This window comes from Telmatherina bonti (assembly GCF_933228915.1).
Source record: "Telmatherina bonti genome assembly, chromosome: 12".
Lineage (NCBI taxonomy): Eukaryota > Metazoa > Chordata > Actinopteri > Atheriniformes > Telmatherinidae > Telmatherina > Telmatherina bonti.
In genome coordinates, this window is record NC_136610.1 from 15080036 (window position 1) to 15094212 (window position 14177).

The following is a 14177-nucleotide window of genomic DNA, read 5'->3' on the forward strand; positions in this document are numbered from 1 at the left end:
AATACTGTGACCTGCCAGGGGCCTATAGGTAAAACAAGCCCAAATCATCACCCTCCATCACAGTGCATGGCAGTTTGTACAAGACGTTTGTCTTAATATACTGAGTTTGGCTTCTTCCAAATGTGATGCTGTGCAATATAATCTTTAGTTTGGTCTCTGTAGTTTAAGGGACATTATTACAGAAGTCTTATTTGTTTAAATGCGGCTGTTGACACCTGAGCTGTGCTGCCATGAAGAGACTTTCCTGGCAGCTCTTCCATTCAAATCTTACAAGTTCAGTTCATCTCTAGCTATGCTTTCACAATGAGGCTTAACATTTATTAATATTACTGAAGCTTGAAAAATGATATTTAACTCATGGATGTTCCAGTTTGTCTGAGCATTGCACAGTCTGACCTTGGGGTGAACTTACTGGGACTCTTGGGAAGAAAAGAAAAGTGTATTTTTTTCAACCATCTGACTGCCGTCTGTCTCGTCCTGTTACACAAAATAATCTGGTTGATGTTATATAACTTTGTTTACTGTGTGTGAGAGATCAAGGCAACAGACTTCAGTCATACTTATATATCCAGCATGAAACTCAACAGAGCTGAAAAGAAATAAAAAAATAAATAAAATAAATAAAAGCATACCACAGAAGCTTAAAACACAAGTACCCCATATGAGCTCCCTTTAGCACACTGCAGCACCCATGACACACAAATAATTTGCCTCTCATAGGTTTACACTGCACAGAACGGGAGCATCAGTGGTGCTGGATGACAACTTATCTGCCCCAGCTGAAACAGAAACAACATGCTTTGTGTCAGCCGTAATCTTTGATCAGCTGAAACGCTTTCTGTGATAAACATTGACTCGATTCCCCATGGGCAATCACTCTATAGTGCTGGCATCATGGGAGGTAATGTATGCATAGACGTGTTGAATTTGCCTCAGGCCCTCACACATACAACTAAACACACACACACAGTGTCCACACAGTGAGATGAATTGCAACGCCACCTAGAATAAATACATATCAGCTACAGTGAGCTGGGCCGCTTTGCTCCTTCCTATTAATCCTCAGCATGGTGATTTATAGCAGTGTGCTTGTCAACAGCCATATAGTCCCTGGGAACTGTGGCCAGCCAGGAGAAATACTGGAGTTTAAGACTAAGGCCCAGCGGCTGCCCAGCACTCTATTTATGTGCCTACTGGTCCAAGCTGAGAAGCAATATATGGGTTGGTTAAACAACAACAATATTTTGTGCAAAGAGGAATGGGGCAGTAGAATGATCTGCTCGTCATAATCCAAGTTTTTTTTTAAATTGATGTCTAAGCGGTTCAGAAAATGAATGAATGAATGAATGAATGAATGAATGAATGATGTCTTCCCAGATGTCGCTGCTGTAGAGATTTGCATTTGCCAAGGTGAAAGGCCTGGATGCTCAGCAATCAGTTGTGCACAGGAGAGTGAATGCTAAAGGGCCCTTCGATAAGTTATTTTTATACAGCTTATGCACAGCCGTGCATATTCCATTTGATTAATATGACTTCCACTGGCAAAACAGTCAGCAACGCAGAGCATTGTTAAAGAGCACCATCTAGTGGACATTTCTGAAGACATTTTTCTGGTGATAATTCTCTGAAGTGAAAAAGGCCATTTTGGAGCACTTATCTGAGCCACCTGTGTTAAAGCCCGATGTTTTACTGCCTAACTTCATCAGAACTGGGCTAATCAGAGATTATTTTCACATGTACTACAATTAGGTTTAAGGCTACTCTGCATCATTCCAAAGAAATATTCATATCCATCCTGTGAGGGAAGACAAGGCTACTGTTTTTATTTGTGCAATAAGGCATTTTGATATATTCCTCACCAGTACTAGATACACTGTTGTATGATGATAAATGGCAGAAGTTCCCAATACTGTAACTTGTGTACTCATGCTTTTAATAGTTTTCCCTTTAAGGTGTGTAGTACTAATTATGGAGTACTGAATAATTTTGATATTTTTGTGAGATCGGCTGGCAATAAAAGATTAATTATTTTAATTTGAACTTTTCAAAGAATAGGATTGTGTGTTACAGCAGAGCAGACTGTAAAAGACAGATTTTATAACTGAAACGAACAAAAAGTCAGAGCAAAAACTTTCATTTTGACAATTTATTGTCAATTTTGATGTTTACAGGACACAGCGACAAACTGACAAAAGGACCAGAGCAGCTTTTTCATACCATCGCCACAAAGGACACTTGGACTTGGTATCTACAAACTACATATAAGGCCTCATCAATTTTATGTATATTGTCCTTTTGAGAGACGACAGCGGTTTTGTTTTGGTTTCCAGAGTAACAGAGACCCTTCAGACGAAATCCCACCTGAAAATGAAACGTCTACACGACAAATCTCAACAGTGACACTGGACGGACACAAGTACTGTGGATATGGAAGTGTTAACATAGTGTCAGCTCACAAATTCCCTGCAGTTTAACACATAACTGTTGTTATGACGACTATGACGGAATAACGACGGTACAAAACGACTCATTTTAAAACTTCACAAATATGCATCTTTATGAGCTCCTGCTGCCACAGCACAGTCCTGGAATGAGCCTTCAGCACATTAACACATTTCTCACTTGGCACAATTTCACACCACTGATTTCTGAGATGAAATTAAATACTTTGATTAAGTCTTGATGGTCCATTGGTTAACAGTGCATCTCCTTTTCTAGAGATTTTACACGGTCGGATTGCGTTACAGCAGGGCAGTTGTGGTGATCTACAACTAGATGGCGCTGTGAGGCTGTATTTGAAAGGAATACCACCCCCCTTTTTTCCCACAACAAACCCATCTGGCCATCTCTCCACCTTCCCCATTCATTCAGTCGCTCCCTCTCCTCTTCACCTCCACACCCTCCAACCCTCCTCATCTCGCCTTCTGGCTCTCTTCCTCCCCCTCCTCCTCTCTTTATGCTATCGCTGTGCCTCTCCATCTCCTCATCTCAACCTCTCTCCGCTTCCATCCATCTTTATCTCTCCCCACCCGCTCTACCAACCCCCACCACTGTCTCCACAGCTCTGCTCTGTCCTCTACTGAGCAGCCACAGCCTGGGTTTCCCCTCCAGAGGTCAAGAGCTGCATGAGGCTTCCCGAAGCCGGCCGGTTTTCCCCCATGGCCCACTTGAAAAACGTTCTGCAAGAAAAAACAAAGAAATTAGAGCATTCTTGTTTTTACTAAAACTTACAAAACATTTTTTTGGATCCATGCATACATGCCCACGCACTCTGGGGCTGTTCAGAAGAGTTCTAATAATCAACAACCACAACGCTGCATAATATGATGCAATCAGACTTCTCATCAATGGTTTTTTTAAATGCACATGTAGAGCTCTGCGTTTGCCAATGCTGCTGTGGTCGACAATGCCTGAAACATTATTTATGTACAGTATTTATCGCCTTCCATGAGGCGGTTTCTACGTTTACATGTATTTAATGTGCACTGATCTAAAGTAGCCTTGCGATGGACAGGCGAGCTGTCCAGGGTGTAGCCTGCCTTTCCTTCAAAGACTGCTGGGATAGGCTCCAGATTCCCCGCGACCCTTCATCAGATTAAGCGCTTATGATAATAAATGAATGAATGATCTGAAGTAAGACCAGCTATACTATTACACATTTGTCCAAACAGCAACAAACTAATAATAACAAGCAACATGACTTCTCTAATGGACCTGCTGCACAAAAGAACATAAAATCTCTTCACAACAACACTGTTTGCTTCAAATGAAAATAGCTTGTAATGGAAACAATAATAAGAGTACAGAAGTTCTTCCTTCATTTCCCGTCACCCGCATTGTTTCTATTTCAATCCTCAGATTATCATCTGTTACTTCATAGATTATCAAAGTGGATCAAATCCCATCTAATCTCCTGCAGGCGTACACAGACACAACCGCCAGGCAAACTCTGTAAACATACATGCCATTTATTTAAAACTGTCCTCTGGAGACATGGTTTACTGCTTCAACACAGCTATATTTTAATCAGAACGGAGCGAATCATGACCTGGTGGGCTTTTTATCTGTTTTTGCAAAAAGATCAGAAGATTCATACCAAGTTAGTTTCCCCTACCAATGCTATTGAAGTATTAGATTCAATCAAAAATGGATGATGACAAAACCTATAATCCATCTTTTTTTCATTTTTTGTAGTTAAACTCGAAGGAATCAGATTTATCATTAAAGTACACCATCATACAGTTCAAATAGGATGAATAGTAGAAAGAAGATTTGTTTGTATATTTTATAATGTTTACTTTTTCCTCTGTGCATGATATGACTATCATAATACCTGGAAAGAGGAAAAGTTGATGAGCTAGACTCATACAGAAGCTAGTACAAGCATCACCGTCTTACTGCAGTGCAGTACAGCGTCATTTTATAGCGTTCTGTTTTTGTTTATATTTTTATGAAGAGGACACTTATAATCTGATGTGTGTCTTGGAATGTAACACAAATATGTGTGCATCTGTTGTTTTCTGCTTCTGTATTCTTCTATCTGTGCACAGCTGGTTTTCCCGGTAACTTTAATGTCCACTGATCCCAGCAGAAAAGATTTCTGCAATCTAAGGCATCAAAGTAGAATGTGGTGATGATGATGATGATGATGGTGTCGGTGTCAGTTCCCTGAAAATCAAAGAGTGTCTTGGAGGACTGAACGATCTGAGAGAAATTGAATTTCTTTGCACACAGCTGGCCTGGTGAGACAGAACGTGAGTCAGACATGAGGACATGTTGGAGCATCAGGAAGGAGAGCCGTTATAAACCAAGATGTGAAGAAACCGCAGGGCATAAAGACAAACAAATAAAAAAAGTTATTATGATTTAAGATTCTTGAAATGAACCAATTACAGGAAGGGGTATTTAAAAAAAAAAAAAAAAAAAAAAAAAAAAAAAGGGTCTTCATATTTTTTGCTTTGTCTTTTTTCTTTTATTAAACCTACTAAATCATGTAGCCTGTTTGGATAATATACACTTCTGACGCCAAATAAAAGTTTTTACATTTACATCAATTTAACAAAGCCATTTTCAATTCATTTCCAAAAATAAAAGCAGTTTAAAGGTTTCCAGCAGAGGTTTGTGGCAACGCGACACATTAAAAGTGTGGCAGCAACAGAAATGGCAAAATGCCACAAATAAAGAATGACTGAAAAGTTGTACAAAAATACTCACTCTGCGACATACTCCAACGGCGTCCACGAGCTGAAGTCTGCGTCAGGCATGAACTTCCTGTTCATCGGCGTATCCAGGGTAACGCTGCCAAATGAAGCCAGATGACAATCAGCCTGAGCAGCTGCTTCTGAGCAGCAGAAAGGAAACAGAACTGGCAGACTGCAGCATCTCCATTTACAATGAACTACGGTCCCCTTCAATTCACAGTGTGGTTGCTTCATGCATCCTTTTCAGAGTGTATTCTACAGAAAAATCTATTTAAAAAAAAAAAAAAAAAGGGTGTAGATGTGGAATAAAAATGTATTTTAACATATCAATTTCCATTTTTTAAACCCTGCGTTGGAGGGCTCCGAGATGCATACTGGGATTAAAATTCAGTGTGTGGTGTACTTTGAAACAACAAGGAGTCATTTATTGTAGGTTGGACTCCCCATTTAGTCCACTTACCCACACCACAGGGAACTGAAGTTGCAGCACATGAGCCACATCTCCACCGAGTGGTTCCACCATTACAAACCCTTCAGAGTGTGAGTCTGCAAACTCATGTCATGATGTGAGGACAGTTATGAGGTCTCCCATAGTGTCAGACTTTGAAAACATTCTTCAGCCTTTATTTGGGTTTTGCACAAAAACATTATAGCGAACTCATGCTATGTGCAGCAGAATAAAAGGGAGACGAAAGGGGCTGCAGAACAAATGCAAGTCATAGCTAATGCTAACCAGATGTGACAGCATGCTGGGGAGGCAGCTTCAGCACAGCCTCATGATGGGGGAAAAATACAACCAACGAGAAAGAGCGAGCAAGATACTCCCCTAAAAACTTGTTCTCTTTTGTCAGGATGACTGTGCAAAATCTGCTTGTAAATTCACCAAGAAAGCAACGGAGGCAGCGATGCAAAAGCAGCTGTGTGTGTTATTCATCCAGAGCAGATGATTCACAACCAGAAACTAGCGACATCAATTGTTCCATTTATTCCTGCACCAAGCACTTCTACACCAAACGTGAGAAAGACTAAGTGGCATGGATCATTTTTCCCCCGCACAACAGCATTGATCTTCAGTCCTCCCAACAGCTGTGATCATGCATCATTATTGTATTTAAAGATGCAGTGAGAACAATTTCACATTCAAGTAAATACAGGCAGCATTTTTAAGCCAAACCATCAATTCATTCTGCAGATTCTGGGATGCAATTTGGCATTTGACAAAAAAAAAACAAAAAAAAACACTAATTGTGCAGCAAGCCATTACTCGTAGCTCTTCATATGATACAAATGTTGGACTTGAGTGGATTATAACCATGTCACATTAAAACAAAGATAATTCTAGTTCTGTTGATTTCCCTTGATGGTTTAATGGGATCAAAGTGAAACTCTACACACAGGAAATACCTGTATACATTACGAGACTTGAACTGAAAACATCTTAATGTCGTCTAGGAAGACTTTTTTCCTATACTTGTCGACATTTTAATGAAATTCTGCAGGTAATCTGGAGTTTAAAAAGGCAAAAAGATGTTCTGAATAAAGATATCATGAAGCAGTTTTGAGGCAGTTTAGAAACTTCAGAGTATTTTTAACCCTAACCAAGAAACCTGCGAGTTCTCCTTATGAATTCAGCAAGGTTATTCACATTATTGCTATAAATGAGGAAGCTGGTCTGATTAACACAAGTCAGGATGTGCTGTAGGAATTTCTCATAACTTTTTTTGCTTTTAGTGCTATATACATATTTTACGTAAATTAACACTTTTGACTTAATATAAAATGATGTTCTAAAGAATTATTTTCTGAGATAACACATTTTTGTCTGTAAAAATATTCATTCAAATGCAACCCAAGTTTTATTTGTTCATCTACTGGATGGTTGGAAAGTGGAAAGTGTGACACATTGAGTCTTTGATTGACAGTTGGGACGAAAGCCGCAAGCAAGAAAACAGATGATTTTCTCCTCTGGAATAAAAACACCAGCAGTAAAGAAAAAAGATGGAAAAAAAACCTCTCATGAGCTCAGTTGGTTTGGATGAATCATCTTTTAGAAGAAGTCGTCTACTGCTAACATGATGCCAAGCAAACTGGGGAGACGCTTGGAAACCAAACATCCCTTTCTATAATGAGAACATTAAAAAAATAAATAAATGAAAGCTGGAGATTTTCACAGAAACAGCACTGGATTGTGGGACAGTGGTGAGGAGATGAATGAAGTTACACAGCAGAGGAGTTCAACAGAGCAGAGAACTTCAAGCTCCTTGACAAAATAAAAGTTAATTAGAATTTTTCATGTCGAGACAGAGAGAGGTGAACACAAGGCTTCATATGGAAGTTCATATTTAGAAACTTTCCTCTGGATCTGGCTTCTAGTTAGCATCTCCACCAGAATTACAAACCAGGTTGCTAAGAAACTACCTCTTTTATCAAATACCTACACACTGCACCTTGAACAGGACTTTAAATTGGCCTGATGTTCAGTCAAAGCAAGAATTCAAAGAAAAGTTTGGAAGATACAAACTAACAGTAAAAGGGGAAGTCGTACTGCAGCTTCACCTGTTCAGGTTTGGTTTCTGCAAATCAGCACTGATCAAAGAAGAAAGTAAGCCCTCGTTTACTTAACCGTTTCTTCCTCAAGGCCATCAGTTTTCATTTGGTTATTTCTTTCAGGCTACCATCTGTGATCTGCAGAGATTTCCCATGGAAAACTGAAGCGATATGGTTTATAGTGAGCCACAAAAGTACCATTAAACAACAACATGTCATTTCAGTACTTACGGGAGAATAGCAACAGCTGCAGCTCCTGGTGGCATACCACTGTTTTTTGCTGCAAGGCTCTGACACAGCTGGTGGACAGCAGCTTTGGCCATGCCGTAGCCAATCATGCCTGCAGGTTACAGATGGAGCATTATTTTAGTGTCTTGGGGAAAAGTAGGTCTATGGAGGGAGAACAGACCATATGCATTTCATGTGCTCCTAAGTTGTCACAACTGGCCTGGATCATGTTCTGCAGTGCTTGTTTTTTATTTGTTTTCTTTTTTTTCTACAGACAGATTGAAAGTCCCATTTATTTAAAATTATATTAAACACTAAGAGAACAAGTTTTTCTTTCTTTCTTTTTTAAACAAAAAAAAAAAAAAAAGAAGTTTTGTGTGTTGTGACACAGAAGCTGTAAATGAGCCCAGGTTGGGTGAAAATGCAGGAATGTTTCTAATCCTCAGCATCTGGAAACAGAAAGCATCTCTCTTCCCAATATCTAAACAGGAATGCCAAACATCTACTCGCCCCCCTCAAGTATCTTATGACATGCTTATAAAGCACTGGCCAATGAGAACAAGGGGTGGCAACAAACATTTTTGCCTCTAAAAGAGCAAATTGCAGTCCAGCTCAAAGAGAACTAAGACTTAAAGGCAGCAGCCATGCAGCTGTGTTCACACACAGATTTACTTAGCTACCACCAGGTCAGTCCACAGGTTTAGACATGTCACTTCTGCCTGACATGCTCAGTCGTCTCTAAAGACCATCAAATGGTAAATGCAATTATCCAGTCAAGACTTTGATCTCAGTGTAAGCCTGTCTGAAAGGGACAGCTTGAGTTCGAAATGTTAAAACAAAGCTTGAAAATTCAGACAGATGCATTTCAGAACCTGATGCGAGACAGCTGGGAGACATGACGTATATCTGATTAGTGCTTGGGTTGGATGCGTTGATCGGAAGTCAACAAGGATAAAACTTATCATTTATGCAGGTTTAAAACTTCAGTTTTATCAAAATTTACTCAGATTTTATCTTTAAGGCTTCAGTTCTGATGATTTATAATTGTGATTTAATTTATTATTCTCATTCATTCTCATGGGTTGAGTAAGCATATCCAAAAAAGGAAGAAATGAAAGCCATTCATGTTGATGAGCTGCATTGGAAGTGAAGTGCTTTGGCAAACAACCAAAAATTGCAGCAGCATCTCACCAGCTGTAGGGGATGTGCATGGTTCAGCTATTGCGTTTGTGTTCACAATCTTAGTCTTTTTACTTGTCTTAATTTGGTCATGTTTATACATGCAGAGTGGAATTAATGCTTGACATGATTACAAAGAATCATGTGAAAAGAGTTGTAAAACAAAAGCATCCACACACATCTATACAGATCGACAGAAATCCATCATAAGACATTAGCTTCATTTCTACAACATACCTACCCACATACTGAAATTAAGAGATGTAAGGTCATATAAAGACAAATAACAGGTTTTTTTTTTTTTTTTTGTCTGAAAACTGCTTCAATGCTTCTTTCATGCATGAAAAAGAGGAAAATAAAAGATGGCACGTGGCTGCAGCGTGGGTTGAGCCATAGCTGAAACACATCACCCTTCTCTGTTTGGAAGGGAATTAAATGAAAACCACACAGTTCCACACACGCTAGATGACTGGTGCACAGCAGCCCTTGTGATACTAAGCTTGCAGGTGTAACACACTTTGTTTTTGCTCTGTTAACCTGCACATCTGTTGGCTATATCCACCGGCTTATAGCCCATCTTTTCATAAAACCTTAATAAACCAGCTCAAAATACAAAGTTAATATAATAAAATAAGCCACCGTAATATGTTTTTGTTTGCACAGATGATCTGGATTTGGATGGCACCCCCTGACTTTCCACTCAGTGTGTTTGATCAAAGCACTCAAAGTGAGATTGTACCTAAACACTGACTTCTTAACACGTCTCCTGTTAACAATCTGTGATAAAACACAACGCAAGATTAGATTTCACATTCCAATAAAAACTAGAGAGCATAAACGGACTCAGACGAAAGAGAAGCAATAAGATGCTTCATTCTGTTTCAGTGGCGTTAACACTATCTGTCCATGTGGCCACCGTCTCTTCCAAAGCCAGCAGACAATGAGTTTCTCGGCTCCATGCAGACTGCTGAGCCAGAGGTCTGAGGGGCTGGTGTTGGCCCTCAGTCCATCACGTGGCTGGTTGGAACACATGACCCCTGCATCCAGCCCTGTCTGGACTGGATGTCACATGATAAAGCTGCAGACAATTAAACTGATCAAATAAAATGAATAATTTATAGGCCAGAAACAGTCCAAAGTGAGAGCTTCCTTTATAAAAAGAAGCCAACCAGAAAGCATCTCTGGAGCCATCAGCCATCTGATTTTCTACTCTCTTAGATCCATCCACCCCCTCCCCACTCCCTCCCCCCCAAAAAGCACATTTTCTCTTCTGTTAAGAGCTGGGTAAATAGCCCACCCCCTGGCCTGTGTATCAGTTCCCTGGTCAAAGGCTGTAACCCAGACATAATGCACAAGCAAACCTGGTCAACAGCTCACAATGATGATGCCAGACACAATAAAAATCCCCTCTCACCTCCCGTTCCTGACTGGGCTGCTTTAGCTCCAGCTAAAGTCAACAGCCCTCCGGACTTCAGGTGCCGAGCAGCAATGTGGCTGGAGATGGTGGAAGTCCATACGCTTTGCTTCCACATCAAATCTGTGTTCTTGTACAAATCTGAAAAAGATCATGAAGAAACATTTTTCTTTAGTTTTCAGGTTTCTTTCACCTTCGATAGATGCAGCAATGATGAGCTATCATTGTTCTGGGAAATCGTTTACAATTACTTTCAAGTAGAATGAAACTTCAAACCTGAAACTCTCTTAAATCTTTATGTTATATGACAAGCGGAGTCAGCTTACTCTTAAATACACTGCTTCAAGTGTTTGTCAAAGTTGGATTCCAGTTTTGACTGGTGTGTATTTATGGATTAAAGCCTGTTACATACTCCACGAGAAGCAAGAACTGAGTTCTTGTTCTTGAGGCTGCAAGAACAAGAAAAAACGTCTTGTTCGGCAGGTCCATACATACTACACGAGAAGCACGTCTGCAGCGGGGAGGGATCACTGCAGGGGGGCGGTGTCTGCTTTAGGTGCAATGAACCCGGTTGTTACCTCCGCCGAGGAGGTTGTTTTCCCCGGCGTCTTTTTGCTTAAGATAACTTAAAAGGTTACGGAGGGATTTTATAAATATTTCAAGAGTTGTTGCAAACGTAAAAATGAAGAACTGATTAAATTCTGGTGGTGATCAGGATCACCGTTTGGATCCAGGAATGTTTTAAAGATTCTTAAACATTGTGCTTGGCGGAAATTTCCGCTCTCCGAGTTTCTAGTTTCATATTTAAGGAGCAGCTTCGTCCGCGGCAGGGCGGGTTGTGCACTCGGCTGGGTCCGAGTGTTTTATTGCCACATGTTAAAATGTTCGTACTTTCTCACCACCTCAATAAGGTGTTTTATCAAAACACTTTTGCCGTGTGTTTGCCAGCAACAGCAAACACACGGAAGCAGCAATTCCGCTTCATGCATACATTCTCTGTGTTAACGACGCCCACCTCCAATGTCTGACCAATCACACGATACTTCCCGCAGCCCCGCAAGAAAAAAGTTCTGCCAGCCCGGTGTGTCAAGAACTGTCCTCAAACACGTCCGCGAGAACAAAATGACGTCATTTTCTTCTCGGAGCCTTGAGAACAAGAAAAAAATTCTCGCTTCTCGTGGAGTATGTAACAGGCTTAAGCATAGACTGCAAACTGTTCTATTCTATTCTATTCTATCAAACGACAAACTGTAACTAGAAAGTGCATTAGATCAGAAGTGTAACTTATATAGTGTTTGCTATTTTCTTCTGCATTGTTCCCAGTGGGTTTGTCCCTCAGGTATAAATATCACTGACCACAGCTGCAGTGTACGGATGAGGCTGAGAGTGAGTAAATACTACCAGCTGACTTTTTTTCATGGTACCTACATAATCATTATGCACACTGATTCTCCTCTCTGTTTTCTGTGTCATGGATGTTCTGCAAGCAGTCAGAATGGGCTAAGCATGCATGGCAGGATCACATGGAACTGTTTATTGCTGCACAAAGTGATCTGTAAATCTGTAATCTTGCTGCTATATAAAGGCCCAGTTTCAAAACTATTTGATAACATTCAGTAAAATTATAAGTTAATCATAGCTAGGTTAGCTTGGTGAGAGGTTCCCGTCCTGTCGCCTGTATTTATTTCTATGATAATCAGATGTTCTGGATAATCCTATTTCTGTATACAAAGCCTTGGAGTGGTGTCATTTAATCTCATTCAGCTCTTTACTTATTTTGTCCCAAAAGAAATTTTGTGATTATAATATAAAGGATACTTATTGTCGGACAGTTGAACTTAAGGAAGATGATAATAATTCATTCCACTTCTGCATTTGTGTTGCTTTTCTAAAAGGCAATATAGTCATTGACAGAAGAAAATATTTAATTTCATACACATTTTTTCCAAACCAAACAATACAATTTATGTAACATAATGATATTAGGAATCATTTACCATCCCTAAATTCAAACACGACAAGCTACAGAAAATTTGGCCGATGATTAATGACAAAGCAAACAAACGTTTGAACTCTGACCTTTGGAACTGCAGTTTCCTCCTGCCCATCCACCTGCAACGCACAAGATGGCGTCCACTTTCTGCTCCCCCAACAACTGGGCCACATCTGCCGTCACCTGCACAAAATGAGAAATTAGTGCTTTTCATGAAGCCTTTGGGCTGATTGACCACCTGAAGGGCATTTATAGGTCAGCCATATTTCACTTCACACACCAGCTCGGATCTGCTAATATAGGACAACAATAAAAAGGAAGAGGCCACATATAGGCATTCATATAAGCATGTATATAAAAATTCTAAATAACAGGATGAAAAGACAAGATGTGACGCTTAACTCAACAGTGCAAAAAGCATAATTTGGACTATTACAAATAATAATAAATGATACATTACATCTGCAGAACGATTAATCTGGAGATGTAAAATATAAGTAGCTCTATATATCTAAGAAAACTGCCACGTTAGCCAGGTATTAACACAATTTTATGTTTAGGATGTGGGTATTTTATGTTTTAAAAAATAAAATGATTATTAGCATTAACTTGCTTCGCAGAGTAGAGCTAATGCTGCGTTCAAGAAGCACTGGAAAAACGACAATTATAATGGATATATTTGTGTGAGATCTATGGGCTAAATTACTCGTGTTTTATGTTTTAATATATAAGTAAGTAAACCTCTTTGAGAGTAGCGAACGGAAAAAAACAAAACAAAAATTAAACAAAAACAACAACAACAACAAAAAACCCTTCTGTAACCTCGTGCCCCTGTTAGCTGTGGGTTGACTCTGAAATGATTTAGGACTGACGGTGTGCATCTCACCTGTCCTGCCTGCTCGGTGAAGGATTCAGTCAACTTCACGATCACGTTTTCATTCGCCTCTTCATTAGCAGCCATGTCGATACAAGTGACCCACTATTGCATAAACACAAAAAAACACACACGATTAAGGTTATATTTAGCCAAGTTAGCATGTAGTTAGCATTAGCCGCTATCACTCACCCATCCTTTGGATTTGAAGTGTTGAACACACTTGGAGCCCAGAGCGCCTCTTCCTCCGTACACTATCACCCGGTTAGTGGCCATGTTAACGCTCTGTTCCGTGGTCAGCAATGTGGGAGAAGGCTGCAGAGCTGCAGCTGAAATGCACAGAGATAAAGAGGAAAAGGAGGCGTCCCCAGCTTGAGCAACAAGTGGGCAGAATTATTGCTGCGTTCAATGACTGTTGGATTTACAACAATCATGCCCAGGTTATGTTTGTAAGTGTCTGTTTACCTAAATTCTGAATGTAGCCTATTGTTTGTATGAATCGGTAAATAAAGATGTATTAGATTATTTTTAGAACATAAAATAACGTAATAAGGTTCACTATAAGTGCAACATATTTAGCATTTAATTATTGCTAGTAGAAAAAAAAAGTTTAAAAATGTTGATAACTCAACAAACTGGACCAAACCTCACAAAGGCTTTTGCAATTATGGCTCAGCTGCGTTCAGCCACACAGAGAAACAACAACCACTAAAACCAATAAAAATGTTAATCTTACAAGTC

At 39.8% G+C, this 14177-nt stretch overlaps 1 protein-coding gene across 1 annotated transcript; it reads right to left on the minus strand.

Annotated features, from left to right (window-relative positions):
• Positions 1 to 3003: 3003 nt before the first annotated feature.
• On the minus strand, positions 3004 to 13803 carry qdpra (quinoid dihydropteridine reductase a). The gene is made up of 7 exons (XM_079250384.1): positions 13629 to 13803; positions 13449 to 13541; positions 12649 to 12745; positions 10570 to 10710; positions 7980 to 8088; positions 5215 to 5298; positions 3004 to 3179 (listed from the first exon to the last, which is right to left on the minus strand). Exons 1-7 carry the CDS (start codon positions 13710 to 13712, stop codon positions 3077 to 3079), a joined length of 711 nt encoding a protein of 236 aa, XP_079106510.1. The 5' UTR covers positions 13713 to 13803; the 3' UTR covers positions 3004 to 3076.
• Between the last annotated feature and the right edge of the window lie 374 nt (positions 13804 to 14177).